General features: G+C 44.0%; 1 protein-coding gene across 1 annotated transcript; it reads right to left on the reverse strand.

Moving 5' to 3' along the window:
• Nucleotides 1–4,787: 4,787 nt before the first annotated feature.
• LOC125720916 (kelch-like protein 10) lies at nt 4,788–9,056 on the reverse strand. The gene is made up of 5 exons (XM_048996829.1): nt 8,879–9,056; nt 7,861–8,350; nt 6,900–7,511; nt 6,232–6,381; nt 4,788–5,595 (listed from the first exon to the last, which is right to left on the reverse strand). The coding sequence occupies exons 1-5, from the start codon at nt 9,037–9,039 to the stop codon at nt 5,290–5,292; spliced, it is 1,719 nt and encodes a 572-aa protein (XP_048852786.1). The 5' UTR covers nt 9,040–9,056; the 3' UTR covers nt 4,788–5,289.
• Nucleotides 9,057–18,071: the final 9,015 nt, after the last annotated feature.

An 18,071-nucleotide genomic window follows, 5' to 3' on the forward strand; every position in this document is an offset into this window, starting at 1 on the left:
GCTCTCCTTAAGTATCTTCCTGTCTCCTGGAATGTCCTCCATGCCCTTGAGACTGTGCTGGGAGACACAGCAAATCTTCTGGCAATGGCACATATTGATGCGCCATCCTGGAGGAGTTGGACTACCTGTGCAACCTCTGTAGGGTCCAGGTATCGCCTCATGCTACTAGTAGTGACACTGACCGTCACCAAATGCAAAACTAGTGAAAAAACCGTCAGAAAAGATGAGGAGGGGAAAATGCCAGTGGCCTCCACCTGTTAAACCATTCCTGTTTTGGGGGTCATCCCATTGTTGCCCCTCTAGTTCACCTGTTCATAATTTCATTAACACCAAAGCAGCTGAAACTGATTAACCACCCCCTCCGCTACTTAACTGACCAGATCAATATCTCAGATGTTTAATAGACTTGATGCTATACTCTAATTAAAAAGTGTTCCTTAAATTTTTTTGAACAATGTATAATTGTAGCATCTCTTCCCTTGTCTTAAACTCCACACACCTAGAGTTGTAACCTAACATCCTATTGGCCTTTTTTATTGCTTCCCCACACTGACATGGAAGCATCAACATACACACCGAGATCTTTCTAATAACCAGCTACCTTTATTTCAGTGGAACCCATAATATATCTGTACTTTTATATTTCTGCTCCCTGTATGGATTACCTTACATTTATCTATGTTAAATTCCATCTGCCAGGTATCCACCCAGTCGCTATTCCCGATCCCGTTGTAGCCTCTCCGCTGCTAGATCAGTACCTGCTACACCACCCACCCTGGTGTCGTCTGCAAATGTAACCAGTTTACTGTATGTATTGGTGTCAATATCATTAATGTAAATTAGGAACAGTAGTGGTCCTAAAATTTAACCCCACGGTACCCCACTATGAACGCAGGCCCACTGTCATGCCCGGCTCGTACGATCGTCGTGTGTGCCACGCCCCCTGATTATCCACGTGTGCTTCCCCAATCATGCCCAGCTGTATCTTGTTGTTTCACCATGCCTTTTGTCTATATCAGTCCACATCTTGCCCTGTCCGATGTCCGTCATTGATGTTAGTGCTGTTATGTCCTGTTCTGCCCATAGCCGTCTTTCCCCTAATAAAACACCAGTTTTCCCCGTATTCTACCTCCCTGCTTCGTCCTTTCCTGCCTCCTTCCTGCCAGCCTGCCCGTCCGCACCCGCAAACTCTGACACCCACAATATAATAATATCGTGTACAGTACATACTGTAATCAGTCCAGAGGTAACATCACTTCTCCAAATTCAAGTTGCCGGCTATGTTTACTGTAGGTCCCAGGGGAAGGGGTTGCACTAAACCAGTATTTCAATGGATTACGAAAAACCTTAGTGCAGGGGTGCCCAAAGTGGGGCCCGCGGGCCAAGGTTGGCCCGCCGTACTATTTAGATTGGCCCGCCAATGGATATCTAAAATTTTAAATTATTACTGTACTAAAATTTGTTTCAAAAACTCTTAAAGCACGAATCCCAGTGTAGCTATCAGTGCGTTTATTTTTAGTGTACGTTGACCTAACTAATATATATTATACAGTCCTCACTCATGGTGCTTTGATTACATTTGAAATATCTAAGACTAAAATTGAAATACAAGCAACTATAAGGGTAATGTAGAGTATATCTGTCACGGGCGACCGCAGGCAGAGCGGCGATCGTGAGGGCAAGCGGGGAATCAGGAAGCAGGCAGGCAGGATTCGGGGCAAACGGGGATTTAATCAAAGGTTTTCGGGGAACAGGGAACATCGGACACTGACTGACATCAATGACGGACGAAGGACTCAGGTAAGACACGGACTGAAATACACAGGACTGAGCAAATGAACTAGATACAGCTGGGTACAATCGGGAGAAAACACGTGGGTAATCAGGGGGCGTGGCACACAGGAGGAGCGGACGAGCCGGGCATGACAATATCTGTGCACATATGTACATTTCCACACTTCATAAATAGTCATATTTTAACAATTTGCAAAAAGTCCCATGAGTCTTTGTTGCCGCCATACGGGATCAAACCAGTTTGTGGCGGGTCACCACCAGGCTGCTAGCTTAAGCCACTATCAACATGGAGCGGCATCGTCAGTGGCACACAGACAAAAGACATTTTAAAAAATGCTGGGAGGAAGAATATTTTTTCACTGACATAAATGCTAAAGCGGTCTGCCTTATTTGTAACCAGTCTGTTGCTGTACTAAAGGAGTATAACATTCGTCGTCATTATGAGACGAAGCATGCAGCATTTTCGCAATTCAAAGGTGATGCGCGAAAGAACAAGACCAGGGAGCTGCTGGCTAAACTTCACAGGCAACAAGGGACTCTTACACGGCCCTCGACAGCCCAGGACAGCGCGACACGGGCCAGCTTTGAGATTACTGCGCTAATTGCCCGGACTGGGAGATCATTTTCAACGGGTGACTTTGTTAAGGAGTGTCTGTCCATAGCTGCGACAATCATGTGCCCGTCACAGGCAAAAACTTTCTCCCAGATCAGCCTCTCACGAAATACTGTGACACGTCGTATTGAAGAAATGTCTCGAGACATTAAGGAGCAATTTAAAGCAAAGGCTGCTGGATTTGTCGCCTTTTCTTTGGCGTGTGATGAAAGCACGGACATTTCGGACTCTGCACAACTTTTGGTTTTCATACGGCGAGTAAATGAAAACATGGAAATAACTCAGGAGCTGGCTGGATTTGAGACACTGCGCAGCACAACAAAAAGTGAGGATTTGTTTGCAGCCGTTGAGCGAGTGTTGGATACGAACGGGCTGAGCTGGGAAAAATTGGTTGGGATAACAACTGATGGAGCACCTGCCATGGTTGGGAGGACAACAGGCCTTGCCACACTAATTTCCCAGAAGGTTTCCCAATGTGGAGGTAAGGTGGCAAAATACCACTGCATCCTGCACCAAGAGCAACTATGTGCCAGATCAGTTGGTATGGGAGACGTGGTGCGTGACGTGATTAAAATCATAAACTGCATACGATCAAAAGCGCTCTCACACCGCCAGTTCAGAGCTCTTCTAGAGGAGGTTGATTCACAATACAAGGATGTGCTTTACCACCAAGAGGTGAGGCGGCTGAGCCGCGGGAAAGTCCTCAAAAGATTTTTTGAGCTGCGCCATGTCATCGCGGAGTTTCTGACAAGCAAGAACAGTGACACTCAAGTCCCCACAGATGAAAAATGGTTTTGTGACGTGGATTTTATGGTGGACATCACTGACCTGCTCAACACCCTGAATATTCAGCTTCAAGGGAAGGATCAGATCATCACTGAGCTGTTTGACCACATAACGGCCTTCAGGTCGAAGCTGCAGCTACTCTGTCGACATCTGTCAGCAGGTTGGTTAATACATTGTACACACACAGAGACACACATACACATTCAGTTTTAATGGTGATAATGTCTATCATACTGTATTTTATGCCGTAAATAAGTCCCGGCCTTGTTAACTGTGTTGCGGAGGGACAGCGCTGTCCATGGTTCTTAAACTTGATTGACAGGCAGACATGCGCTTTGTTTGTCTTTTGGAGCTTGCATATTTTTTGTGATTGTAAAAATGCTTATGATTTAATCAAGTGATAATGGAGAGGAAAGGTGGCAGCATGTACCTGCACCTCACATGATAAAAGTGCAGTTACTGGGATTGATATTATGTGGAATATGTTAGTAAGTGCATTTACTAACATATCCATATTCCACTGTTGTGCAGTTAAAAAGTATTGTTAAAAAGTATTGTAATAAAATTGTAAGGCTAACTCTTTCAAAGTACATAAAACAACATTTATGTTGCAATATTTATTATTATTTGACGACTTAGCAGCTCTTTCACTTCTTCCCAGGAAACCTTGCACACTTCCCTAGTCTGAGAGAGGTCAACCTGGTGAAGCAGAGACTGCCTGAATATGCAGCACTTCTCAGACACTTGGACCAGGACTTTGCGTTGCGCTTTGAGGACTTTAGGGAAAGTAGAGGTGACATGGAGCTGTTTTCTCAACCCTTCACCATAAGTGTGGACTCAGTGCCTGATCACATTCAGATGCAGCTAATTGAGTTTCAGTGTGATTCTGAGCTAAAGAACAAATTCATGTCACTACACCTGAAAGACTTCTACACACATGTCTCATCTGAAAGGTACCCAGACATTAGGAAACATGCACAGGTCATGTTAGCTTTGTTTGGCAGCACTTACATCTGTGAACAGACTTTTAGTGTAATGAACCATAACAAGTCCAGGCTCAGAAGCACTCTGACTGACCCACACCTACAGGACATCCTCACCCTCTCAGTGAGTCAGCTGCAACCTAATATTGATAGGCTGATAAACGCCAAAGAACAGCTTCATGTTTCTCACTAGTGGTGCAATTATATTGTTCCTACTGTTGTTGTTGTGTTGCTGTTGGACATGCACTCTTTGACATTTTGCACTATATGTGATTACAAAAGTTTAGACGTGTTCTAAATGCGTATATATGACTTATTTGTCATATTTTGTTTATGTTATTTACACAGAAAGGAAGGTTAAATAACTGTTTGATAAATAAAACTACTTTACTTTACTATTAGTGTTTGTATTTTGTGTAAAATATTACATTTGGCCCGCGGTCCTCCGATAGATTTTCATTTTGGCCCACTAAGGGAAAATGTTTGGGCACCCCTGCCTTAGTGCTTAATTAGTAATCACCGATGGTTGCAGCGGAATTTCTGAAGAGAACCGTCAAACGAGAACAACGTTTATCCAAAATGGGAAATTTATGACGCTTTCACAAACTAGATAATATGAAAAAGAAAACTTTATTTTAAGTATGCAATGTCAGGAGAAGATTCAGCTCCCATCTCCAGCAGAGCTTCTCCCATGTCCTGGAGGACGCAGGGGACTGACTAGTACGAATGGGCCTTGTTCCATGCCTCCATTGTGGAGGCGGCTGACTGGAGCTGTGGCCTGTTGTGGCAGCAATCCCCGAACCCGCTGGTGGACAGCGTTGATGGTATGTTGGAATGCGGCTTCGGCGGTCGTCGAGGTAAAAACTCAGGTGTGGGAGGAGTTTAGCGAGGCCATGGAAAATTACTTCCGGACAGCTTTGTCTTCAAAGACCTCGATCCCACCAACACACCTTCCAATGAGGAAGCAGAGTCTGGGGAAAAAAAGAGGTGTCTATATAAACTCAATGTATGTTATAGGGAAAGAATTCGGGGTGGGGGGTGTAAATGAGGTTACGTACTGGGCATGCTGTTGTGGGCAGATGGGTTTCTCTCCTCCTTGGCGGCCATTAGGGACTAACGAGGTGAAGCGTATTCTATGATGCGGGGGTGCGCAGGCACTACGCAGCAGCTGAAATGCTGTCTGGCTCTGCTCATGTCCTGCGCACGATACCAGCTGCCTGTCCCCGCATCATAGCACTCCACCTTGTTAGTTACCCCAAACCCATCGTGGCCGCCCATCACAAATAGGAGGTCGTCCACCACTGCGATGCCAAACTCACTGCGCGGTGTGGACATGGGGGCCACAGCATGCCAGCGGTTTGTGGTAGGGTCATAGACCTCCATGGTCTGCAGGTGATCAGGCCTGTTGATACCGCCCACCTGAGAGATGCCAAAGATTCATTATCACTTGCTTGCCAAAAGGATGGGCAAACATCAACTTTCCCAAAGTCATGAACTCTTAAGCAATTTTCACCCTATGAAAGCAGGCGCCTTAGAACCTCCCATTGTCTATAGATGACACAAGCTTATATACAGAAGTCAACCTATATGCAATGAAAACATGGATTTGGGCAACAGAAAACTTGTATGATTCGGTGAAAACTGTGAGCCTTCAAAAAAGACTCCTTATGCTAATATATTTTGCTTTTTTATTGTTATTACTTAAAACGAACACTTGAAGCTAATCAGACACTGAAAAAAAACAACAATCTGACTAATTATATCTGGAACTAGGGAAAATAATTAATAAAAAATCTAAACTTTACAACCCGAGCTAGTAGCAGAGACCCCCCAGCAGATCCATTTATAACCCAGAAATGAATGCAGGGAGGCTAAAGAGGGTAGCATGTATGTTTTTTATGTGTATTAAGATAAGCCTTTGCAGCAGGTATTTCTGGCATTTAACTGTTTTGTTTGGTTTAAATGTATCACAATGAAAGACACAGCAGCAAAGACAAAAAAACCATGAGTCTTACAGGTAAAATGTGAGATTTGACACAGAAAGGAATCACTCACCGCATATATCTTCCCTTTATACGCCGTGACTCCAAGGCTGTGACGGGGAATGCTCATTGGAGTGATCAAGCTCCATTCGTTAGTGAGGGGGTCAAAGCACTCCACTGTAGATAGGCTCTCTGTTCCATTGTGGCCCCCACAGATGTATATCTATGAAAACCAATTTAACTGTGAAGACCGTTATACTGTATATGACTGGGGTTTGGAGGTTACAGATAAAGTTCATTGTGACTCAAAAATAAAAGTATATGCTATGCATAGTGTATGACAGGGTTCCCCAGTCCCGTTCCTGGAGGAACACAGTTTGCAAATTTCCCTTCTCAAACACACCATAATCAGCTAATTTTCAGGTTTAGTATGGCTGTTTGAAAAGGGAAATCTGCAAAGAGTTTTGGATTCTGCTCCCCCAGGAACAGAATAAAGGAAACCTGACATGGGAACACCATTTCATCTATCTCACAAGTCTTGGAGTTGACACCACAGCACTACCCAATGTGCCACTAATGGAGACCAATAATGCATTTATCCAAATACTTAAATGTATTGAACATAGTAATTGTGGATTAAAATCAGCAATCTGAAGAGAAAGAGAACTCATGACTGTGTAAAATACTTCATTTCAAGGGGAAAATGAGGGTAAACAGTCAGACGCCCTCCCATTACCCTACCTTGCCATTCAGGGTGGTGGCGCTGGCATCGTTTCTCCTCTCATTCATGGACTCGAGCTGGGTCCATTCATTGGTTTTTGGGTTGTAGCACTCTACGATGTCGAGGGGCCAGAAACCAATATGGCCACCCATGGCATAGATGAGCCCATCGAGCACGACCACACTAACATTACAGCGCTGCCAGTGTATTGGGGCCATCTGCTGCCATGCTCGTGTGATCGGGTCGTATCTGCGCACGGTATCGATAAAGTTTTGCCCATCAAACCCCCCAATGCAGTACACAAACCCATCATGGTACACCGTGCCATGACCAGCCAGGTTGCTCTGCTCCTCCTGCGTGATATCCACCCAGCGGTCGGCCCGTGTGTCATATGCGTCGATGCAGTTTGTCGTGTGCATGTTCCATCCACCAACAGCCAGCAAAATGTCAGAGGGCAAGCGCGGGCGGATCAGTGGGTTCTCAAAATCAGAGAATGGACTTTCATCGTGAAGATCATAGATGACCTTCATGACATCAGTGATAATTGGCCTGCACGCCGCATTGGCCTTCACCAGATCGTTGGCTTTGACGATCTTCATGAAGTACTCCGGATCCATACGAGCCATCCGAATCTACACATGAAACAAGAATGAGAGAATTCCCATGAGTTCCTTAGTGCTTTCTGTGAATCTCTGGAGATGAGCAATTCCTAACATTAAAGGTACATTAGCTGAAGCCATTTACATAGAAAGTCTCAGATGTGTCAGCTAACACTTATTTCATGTAAGACATTTCAGTGTTTTGTTTTCCATTATTTGTTACACTCTCCTCCCAGGTGTAATACCTGGAAGCCTTGGTTGTAGACTTATGGGACATGGAAATGGAGGTTCAGTCTCTAGCTACAGTAATAAGGACTTCACTCAATGAGCATTCTATTGTTATATACACAAGTCAATGAGAACATAGTATAACTATACTCACCTTGGGCAACAGAGCTGAAATGTGGGCCTCTCGGGTGGCAGGCTCGTGTTTGATCCACCGGAGGATGGCGTCAAACACCACATCCTCTTCTCTGACATTCAGCTCATCCTGCTCTATGATGTCAGAAAGTTGTTCAAGACTTAGTTCTGGGAACTCGTTTGAGCTGATGGCAACCTCCTTAAAGTTTTTCAAGATGAAGTTGAATGCAGACTGGTGCAGCTCGTTTACGCAGTAGACATCGGCGATTTTAAGAAGGCCAATGCAGTTGTTGAGGCAGAGCTGCTCATGCAGGAAATCATAGCAGCGCTGTACGATGCCCAAGACACTGAGATAATCAGCAGCTGCCAGGAGGTTCTCCACATTGTCAGCTGTGATGACCACAGAGTACGTGTAGGCATACTCTATGACCTGCCTCAGTGTTTCTGGGGAAATGCCTGGGAGTTGGTACTCCCGCTTTCCTGAATCATTCCAGTCACTGGCGAACAGAGCCCTGAAACACAATCCAGAAGTGACTCATCTAATAAATATCGGTTTTGCAGGCAAAGTTAAATAAGGGGTTTTCTAAATCTTCTGAACCAGGGACCCCCAAATGGAAATTAAGCAGAGATAAGGACCCCCTGCTACAGATGATCTCATAGGCATCTAAGAACTAGGGACCGGTGGCTTTAATTCTTATTTTTCCAACAGTAGCTCCCCCTTTAATATATTTTACTTGGGCTGGTGGGCAAGTCCCCCGAAATACTTTGTTTTGCCTGTTTGACATGGTCCCCTTTTTATATATTTATACCATTATTATTATTATTATTATTATTATATAGTAAAAGTTAAGGTGGTACACTTATCAGAAATATTTCTGATCAGCACTGACCTACATTAATATAATTTAATATAATGTATATTAATATAAACTTTCTGTCATCCTAGAGCCTTATTGCCAAGGAGAAGTCATTGCTAACGAGAGATAAAAACTGACTCCTTGCTGTTTTCGCATCTTCATATATGGGTCACAGCTACTTACTGGAAGTAGGTGCTACAGCCACACAGAATTACTCTATGGGCGTTGAATTGAACACCGTCGGTGATGAGGACCACGTCACAAAGCTGTCCTGCCAGCCGAAGCTTGTTAAACACTTCGAACGCCGGGGACATCAGTACTCGCTCCATGTCGTGTGCCATCATAATTCAAGAATGTGGATATCTCGTCTCTCTCTCCTTTTTATATCACTCGAAATGACGTGTACATACGTTCTAAGACGCAAAAACCGCACTTTGCATCACAGTTTCCTAAGATACCGTAATGTTTATTTTTAAATCTATATTTGAGACTCGAAATGAATTGGGGGGGGGGTATATTCTACGCACAATCAGCTGTACAAGAAGAACAAGTGAAATGTTTTTAACATCACTTTTGGAAAATGTATACCGTGCTTATCTTAGAATTTAAGTTTTGTATTATGTAAGAATAGTCAAATCACGAATTCCCGAAATAAAATAAATAAATAAATAAATGTTTTCATATTTTTTCTCCTCCGCTACGTTTCTAAAAATGAAAAACAAAAAAGGTCCTTTACATGTCTGTCAGGAACGAGGTTTAAGTTCGCATCTTATTCCCTAGTTTTCACTTTAGACATAAGCCATTGAGCAACAAATGTCCACAGGACATTATTTTATGGGCTAAATCTGGTCGGCCCGTTGTGGTAATTATTTGGAACAAGAATAGTCCTTGAAAATTGGGCTGGGAGGTCCGTCTGTTTTGGTCAACATTTAGCACAATTCGTCCGGACGTATTTATCGGACCGCATATATCCCCAATACGGTCATGAAAACAAATTGCAGCAAGTGTGGAATTATCACAATGATTATTGTGCTGTGTACACTTCACCCAAATCCTGAACGCTATTGAATATAATCGATTATGTATTATAGAGCAGTTATGTTAATCAAGGTACAGTGTGCAATATCACTCCATGAGCTATTGACCATTTTCCTGTTTTATGATCTTTTCTTGAGAAATCGTTTTTTATTTTATTTTTTGTAATTCCTCACTTCTGCCGACTAACTCCTCCACGTTTAATATATTTTCGTGCAGGTTTTTAAGTTTGTTTTCCTGCAGCTTCACGGCACCCATCGTTCTTGCGCACCCACACAGATGGACGAGTTAAGCTAGAAGTGGATGGGAGTAGCGGCAGGACAGATATTCCGAGGGCGCCCATTGAACGATGTAAGTAATTATTATTTATCGTTAGAATTCTCACTTAACACAGAATGTTGTCTTTGGCTGAAGTTTAAACAGTCGAGCTGAATTGTGGGAAGATAAGCTGAAGCTGTTCGCGTCCGCAGCTAATGCTCGCGCCATGACTAGCTAGCACATAGTGAAATGGTGAATGGATTTGGCGACATTTTCCGTTTGAATCGAGTACAGAGACGTAGGTGTTGTTTTGTTTGTGGCCCTGCTTTTACAATGCACGTGTAGCAAAGTGAAGTTGGGATCTGCTTGCGTCTTTTGCAGCTAACATCACACTCGATATAGCCGCAGTTTATTGTGGAATCGCCATTTTGGGTGTACACAACGCAAGAGCGCACGAGTGTTTATATAAAACAATTCCACTCTGGCTGAGTTTTCTTCTTATTATTATTTTTCATGCTATACTATATACAAACTTTTTACTTGTACATCTTAGGATATAGTTCATTGTGACAATATAAATGGTAGGAGAGAACTACAACAGCAACGACTGTGGGTTGGGGCTGGGTAGGGGATAACGTTTTCATAGTTGGGATTAGGGTTTTGCCCATAGACATGAATGCAGAGTCCCCATAAAGACATCTAGCACATCTTCTTCTTTGTGTTCTGGAATTGCTTCTTGTAGGTTAAGTTAGAATGGTTTTCACTGTTCTTTGGTCTGGAGAACAGGCTGATTAATCACAGTTGAGTTTTGTGGGCAATCAACCATATGAATATGTACATATATGTGTGTGTGTGTGTGTGTACAGTAGTGTGCAAAAAATCATAAGCAGTCAAAAGAAATTGTGTGATTGTTAGGGTCTGTAGCAGCTAATCACTGCTGTTAATAGCAGCTACTATAAACTACTGTTAATATAACTGCTAATAACATAACAATTTTCCCGTTTTTTTGTGTAATAAAGCCTATAATGTAATAATGTGATACGTTTTTGATTCAAATATGTTAGTATGATATTGGTAAGTTATTACTGTATCAGCCTTTATTATATTAAGGGGGAAAATTAGCACATTATTGGCAGTTATTACATTAACGGTAGACATCATATTATATATGTCTAATGCAGGGGCGCTGCTAAGGATTTTGGGTCCCATGAAAGGAATCTTGACAGGGCCCCCCACACAGTTTATTGGGGGCTTCTCTGGGCCCCCTCTCAGTCATGAGCCCCGAGAATCGTCATCGTTTACCCCCCCTTTACAGCGCCCCTGGTCTAATGCACGAAGCATTAACGTTAGATATGCTTGTACCACAACTTATTAGGCAAGAGAGAAGTTCTATTGCCCATTTTCATTGCAAACCAGCTTAACATTTACAGGATAATTAATTGCAAGTTCCGATGTAGGCTGCCATTCACACACACAACTGGAAATAATAAAATGCCTGGACAGAGCAGATACAGCCATTGTAGCCTTCGCTCCTGTCTGCTGCTGTATGCAAATCTCACTGAACCATTAAAGCTGGAGCAGAAGTGATGTCTCCGACTAATTGCTGGTTGTTAGAGAAGTACTCAGAATAATGAGAAATAAAGTAAGAATTGTGAGGGAAAAAAAATCAGAATTTCGACTTAATAAGTCAGAATTCTGAGATAAATGTGTGTTTTTTTTTCTACTCCAGATGGCAGAAAACTCTAAAATCAACAAAGCTCAAGAGTCATAATTCAGAATTTGTTCATTTAGATCAGAAACAGCTCTATGGGATGCTTTCGTCTAATCAGACTGTACCACATGGTTCATATGTAACACTTTTCTGGAGACCGCAACAAATGGGGGATTCTGAAACTGCCCGTTTGTTTGGAAAATTCCAGTCACCCTGAGTGAAAAAGGGTAGAACCCTCCCTCCTGTCCCACTGGCCTATGATTGCCTGATAGCAGGAAGAGACGGTCTATAGGGGAAAGTAACCTTCAGTTTAACTCACAGAAAGACAATAAATAGTAGCACTTAACAAATGAGAGAATATTAATTGACTAGGACAAACTGAGATGAGCAACAGGAAATATAACTGTAAGCTGATAAGAGAAAAAGAAGGTGAAGGGGAAAATGGAGGGAAATTTGCTGCTTCTGATTGGATGCAAGCATGCAGGTCAGCTGATCCACCTGAATGTTTCCAACTCAGCAATCGGTGATGAAGGGTCAGTAGATTGGCTAAGTGCTGGAACCAGAAGCAGAAGCTGGCTTTCATGCTCTGGAGGGTCCTGTGGCATGAAACCTTAAGCAGTTCTTTACGCATATGATGCTCCTTTAGGGGGTGCCATAGACATTCGGTCTGCATATATATTATGTTTTATCAGTGTTTCTTGTGGACACTCAGACAGTCCATGTTTTTGCTCTCTCCCAGCACCAGCTGTCTGGCAAGGAGCAAAAACGTGGATGGACTGGGGGTTCCTGTGGATCAGGTTGAAAAACATTGTTCTGTATTGTTTTTGTTAAATGACTGATATTCAGAATTTATTTTTGGGGCTTTGGCTGCATCCTGGTTATAATGTTTAATTGAGATATGAATTAATATGGAGAACACCACACACACGGCACAAATTCTATGAAGATACTACTCATAAAATTAATGTGATAATACATGTGATAAAAATACAAATATAAGGGCTTTATTTGTATGAATAAAGCATTTCACATATCTAACACATGTGTCCCCAACAACCGTAGCCAGATATTAAATCTGTTCTAGAAGAGCACACTCATTGCTTGCTGTAAAAGCATGCAGGAGGTCCCAGCTGAGCTCTGCTATAGTTGTGCTCTGTGTATTATTCATTTGGCAGATGCTCTAAGACAGAGAAATGGTTGGAGAGAACAAGGCAATTAACAAATGCATGCAAACAAGTGGCATGTTACACAACAGGAGCAAACCACTACAGCATCCGATAACAAAGGAAAGCAGTTGTCTTGCCATAATTGCATTTTGATAGCTGTTCTAGTGCCTTAACCTCTATGCTCTGACTCCACTGTAAGGTCTAAGTTCTGTTCCCTCAGTCCATTATTCAAGAGGCATTTTCCTTATTTTGGTGAATGTTTCTGATTCTTGTTAGTGTCCACTGTTTCTGTTGATTAAGTCCAGTGATGCTAGCCACACCGGTAGATGCGTAACCTGGTTACCCACCAGGCAGGCAGATGGGGGCAGGTGGGCGAGGTGCAGCGTACTGTACGATGCAGGGGGGCACTGTGCAGCAGCTGAAGTTCCTCTTGGGCGTAATCATGTCCTGCGTACGGAACCAGCTGCCTTTCTCTGCATTGTAGCATTCCACCTTTGCAGTGACTTTGAACCCATCGGAGCCTCCCATTGCAAACAGCAAGCCGTCCACCACTGCGATGCCGAAATAGCTCCTTTGTTGTTTCATGGGAGGCGCAGCGTGCCACTGGTTAATTGCAGGGTCATAAACCTCCATACTCCGCACTGGATGAGCCCCGTTGGTACCGCCCACCTGGGAGACACCAATGGTAAGTGATCACTCGGGTACCAAACGGATAAGTAAATATCAGCTTTCTCGAAGTCAGGAACTCTTAAGGAATTATCGCCCTATAATAGCAGGCTGCACAGAACCTCCCATTGTCTATATAGGACACAAGCTTATAACTAATTTGTGTTCAACATACATGTCAACATAACTGCAGTGAAAAAAGTGGATTTGGGCAACAGAAAACCTGTACAATTCAGTGAAATACTTCTTATGTTCATATATTTTGCTTTTATTATTATTTTTATTAGTACTAAAAATAATACTTGTAGTCAGACACTGAAAAAAACAACAAACAGAGCAATTACGTCTGGAACTACAGAATATAACTGTAATCAAAAATCTAAGCTTTACTAAGCGTATTCGTTTAAAACCCAGATATGCAGGGAGCATATGTGTATTGAGATGGGCCTTCCCAGCAGGTCATTTCATCCACTGAATTCTTTTGTTTGATTTAAGCGCATTACAATCTGTGACACAGCAGCAGTGACAAAAAAATATGAGTCTCAGATAAATCTTGAGATTTGACTCCTTTGTTTCAGAGTACAAGAAAGGAATCACTCACCGCATAGATGTTTCCCTGATATGCCGCTACTCCGAGGCCACGTCAGCGAGTGCGCGTGGGAGCGATCAAGGTCCATTCGCCCGTGAGTGGATCATAGCACTCCGCAGTGGAAGTGGTCTGAGCTCCATTGTTACCCCCACAAATGTATATCTAGGAAAGATGGTTCACAAGTGATGTGTGTTATGCTGTATATGATTGGAGATGGAGATCTAGAAAGCATAAATGTACATTTAGCTAATGCATGTTTAATCCATCCATCTTCCATAAAAGTTTATTCGGTACAGGGTGGTGGTGAACCTGGAGCCTACCACAGGAAGCACATGGGCATTGGTAGGGAATTTACAGTTAGTTGTGATCATTTCCCTTGTGAACCGCAGCTTAATCAGATAATTATTAAGTTCACTAGGTTTGTTTGAATAGGGAAATCTGCAAATTGTTTAGGATTCTGACCCTCCAGGACTGGAATTGGGTAAAGCTCCTACGTTAACACCAGTTATTGTATCTCACAAGTCTTGGGCTGTGGGCAAAATTGCAAAAACATAGAGCTGGACACCACAGCACTGCCCAATGTGCCACTAATGCAGAGCGACAATGCAAGGTCATTTATGTTTTATCTAAACACTGACGTTTACTGAACTTATATTAAATTATGGATTGAAATCAACCATTTGAAGACAAAGCGAGCTACTGAGTATGTAACATAATCAATTTCAAGGGGAAAATGAGGGTAACCACAGTCAGACGCCCTCCTATTAACCTACCTTTCCATTCAAGGTGGTGGCACTGGCATCCTGTCGCTCCTCATGCATGGGCTGGATAATAGTCCATTCGTTGGCTTCTTGGTCATATCACTCGATTATGATTAGAGGCGAGAAGCGTAAATGGCCACCCGTTACATAGATGGAACCATTAATTACGGCCACGCTAACATTTCAGTGGCACCAGTGCATCGGTGCCATGTGCTACCATGTCCGTGCGACGGGGTCAAATCTGCGTAGTGTTGGTGAAATTGTGGCCATCAAACCCCCCAAAACAATACCCAAAGCCATTTAAACACACACTGCCATGGCCGGACTGGCGAGTCTCCTGCCCCTGCGTTACATCGACCCAGTGGTCGGCCCGGGTGTCATAGGCTTCAATCCAATTGGTTTTGCGGAAATTCCAGCCACCAATGGCCAATAAGATGTCAGCGGGCAGGCGTGGGCGGATCAGTGGCCTTTCTTTTTTTTATATATATATATTCCCTCCACCACCCCCCCTCTGCGGAGGACTACTTTATTTCTATTTATTTATTTATTTTTATTTATTTCCTCAAGAGAGGGAGAGGGAGAGAGAGAGGGGGACAGAAGGACGAAAACGGAGAAGAAGGGAAATAGAGAGAGAGCGAGGGAAAAGAGAAAAAAAAAAGAAGAAAGAAAACCACAGATAATCTGCTTCAATACCTACTGATGAGAGAAAACAACAACCAACATCTGTACGAGTCACAATGAGCATGTTAAGGAGCAACAGCCGATCAAGACAGTGTGTATCTGTGAGTACCTGTTTGTACACCTGTATGTGTCTGTAAGTACCTGTTTGTACCCCTGTGTGCACACCTGTGTATGTGAGCGCGCTGGTGTTCAAAAGGTTTCTCCATGTAAATGTCTAGTAGTGTGTGTGGGGAGCCACAGCCCCATCCCTCAGGACATGAAGCAGACACGGAGGAGGCCCGGACCCCAGACAGCCAGAGGCCCGCCAGGGCATGGGAGCCCCCGGAGGACCACCGCAGGGAGAATAGCATCCCTCACCCAGAAAAGGGCAGAGGAGAGCTCCCCGGAGGGAGGCCATCCGGAGCCCCAGGGGGCCGTGGCGGCGAGCCCGCAGGCTCCACCGGCGGCCAGCCCCACCAGGGCAGACCAGGCCCTGGGCCCAGAGATCCAAGGGCCACCCCACCCCCCAGCAAGGGCCCGACAGAGCCAGGAGGGCCAGATCCCGCCAGGCAACCGCTGAGGGTGAGCCAGCACCCACCCGAGCACCCAGTCCTGGGCATCGAGAACCACCAACGCACCAGCGGCCAGGGGCCCCATCCACCAGCGGGGAGTGTGGCGGGGGGGAATAGAGCCCGAGATGTTATTTCAGGTGGAGTCTAGAACCCAACCTGACACATGCGTATAGACAAACAGGCACACACATATACAAGCATACGTTCCCACCCTCATGCACACATAAACAAATATTTACACATTCACCCAACATAGAGACACACAGAAATGAACGCTGTACACACGCTCTCACTCCCCGTATATACTCTCTGTGGACCCCATTTTTTTCCTCTGGCGAGGAAACCGGAAGACCACCCTGGACCCCGCAGCAGCCGAGAAGCGCACCAGCCCAGACCCCGACCAGACGGCCAGATCAGTGACCTTTCAAAGTCAGATCGTGGAGTTTTATCGTCGAGATCATGTATGATCTTCAATACATCACTGATAATTGGCCTGCACGCCGCATTGGCCTTCACTAGATCGTTGGCTTTGACGATCTTCATAAAGTACTCCGGATCCATACGAGCCATACGAATCTACACAGGAAACAAAAATGAGAGAATTCCCATGGGTTCCTTAGTGCTTTCTGTGAATCTCTGGAGATGAGCAATTCCTAACATTAAGGGTACAACAGTAAGTGCAAATTTTAATTTCTTTAGCTGAAGCCATTTACATAGAAAGTCTCAGATGTGTCAGCTAACACTTATTTCATGTAAGACATTTGAGTGTTTTGTTTTCCATTATTTGTTACACTCTCCTCCCAGGTGTAATACCTGGAAGCCTTGGTTGTAGACTTATGGGACATGGAAATGGGGGTTCAGTCTCTAGCTACAGTAATAAGGACTTCACTCAATGAGCATTCTATTGTTATATACACAAGTCAATGAGAACATAGTATAACTATACTCACCTTGGGCAACAGAGCTGAAATGTGGGCCTCTCGGGTGGCAGGCTCGTGTTCGATCCACTGGAGGATGGCGTCAAACACCACATCCTCTTCTCTGACATTAAGCTCATCCTGCTCTATGATGTCAGAAAGTTGTTCCAGGGTGAGTTCTGGGAACTCGTTTGAGGTGATGGCAACCTCCTTGAAGTTTTTCAGGATGAAGTCGAATACAGACTGGCGCAGCTCATTGAGGCAGTAGACATCTCCGATCTTCAGAAGCCCAACACAGTTGTCGAGGCAGAGCTGCTCATGCAGAAAGTCACTGCAGCGCTGTATGATGCCCAGGATACTCAGCCGATCAGCAGCTGCCAGGAGGTTCTCCACATTCTCAGCCGTGACGAGCACAGAGTACGTGTAGGTGTATTCCATGATCTGCTGCATCGTATCTGGGGAAATGCCTGGGAACTGGTACTCCCGCTTTCCCGAATCCTTCCAGTCACCAGTGAACAGAGCCCTGAAAACAATCCAGATGTGAGTCAGAATCAGCTTTTTGGCTGATCACACAAGGAATTTGTCTCCAGTTTGTTGTCACTCTCAGTGAACTTAAACAGGAGACATACAAAAAATAAAAAACAGGACCACAACGGGACTCATTTAATAATTTTGGGTTTCCTAACTCTTCTGATCCAGGGACCCCCAAATGAATATCGACCAGAGCTAAGGACCCCCTGCCACAGATAATCACATAGGTACTTAAGAAGTAGGGTCAGGAAGGGCTTTAATCTTATCTTTCCAGCAGTGGCTCCCTAAAAATATTTTTCACTTAGACTAGAGAGCAGGTCCCCCGGAATATTATTTTTGCCACTGATTGACGTGGTCCACTTTTTGTAATATTTTTACACAGCTATTATATGCCAAAAGTTAAGGTGGTACCTTTAATAACTGTAGCTCAGAAATATTTTTGCTAACCCCGTAGTATACTAATATAACACAATAATTGTCATGACCTGTGCGTCCAGCCCTTGTATGTGC

This window comes from Brienomyrus brachyistius, unplaced genomic scaffold (assembly GCF_023856365.1).
Source record: "Brienomyrus brachyistius isolate T26 unplaced genomic scaffold, BBRACH_0.4 scaffold27, whole genome shotgun sequence".
NCBI lineage: Eukaryota > Metazoa > Chordata > Actinopteri > Osteoglossiformes > Mormyridae > Brienomyrus > Brienomyrus brachyistius.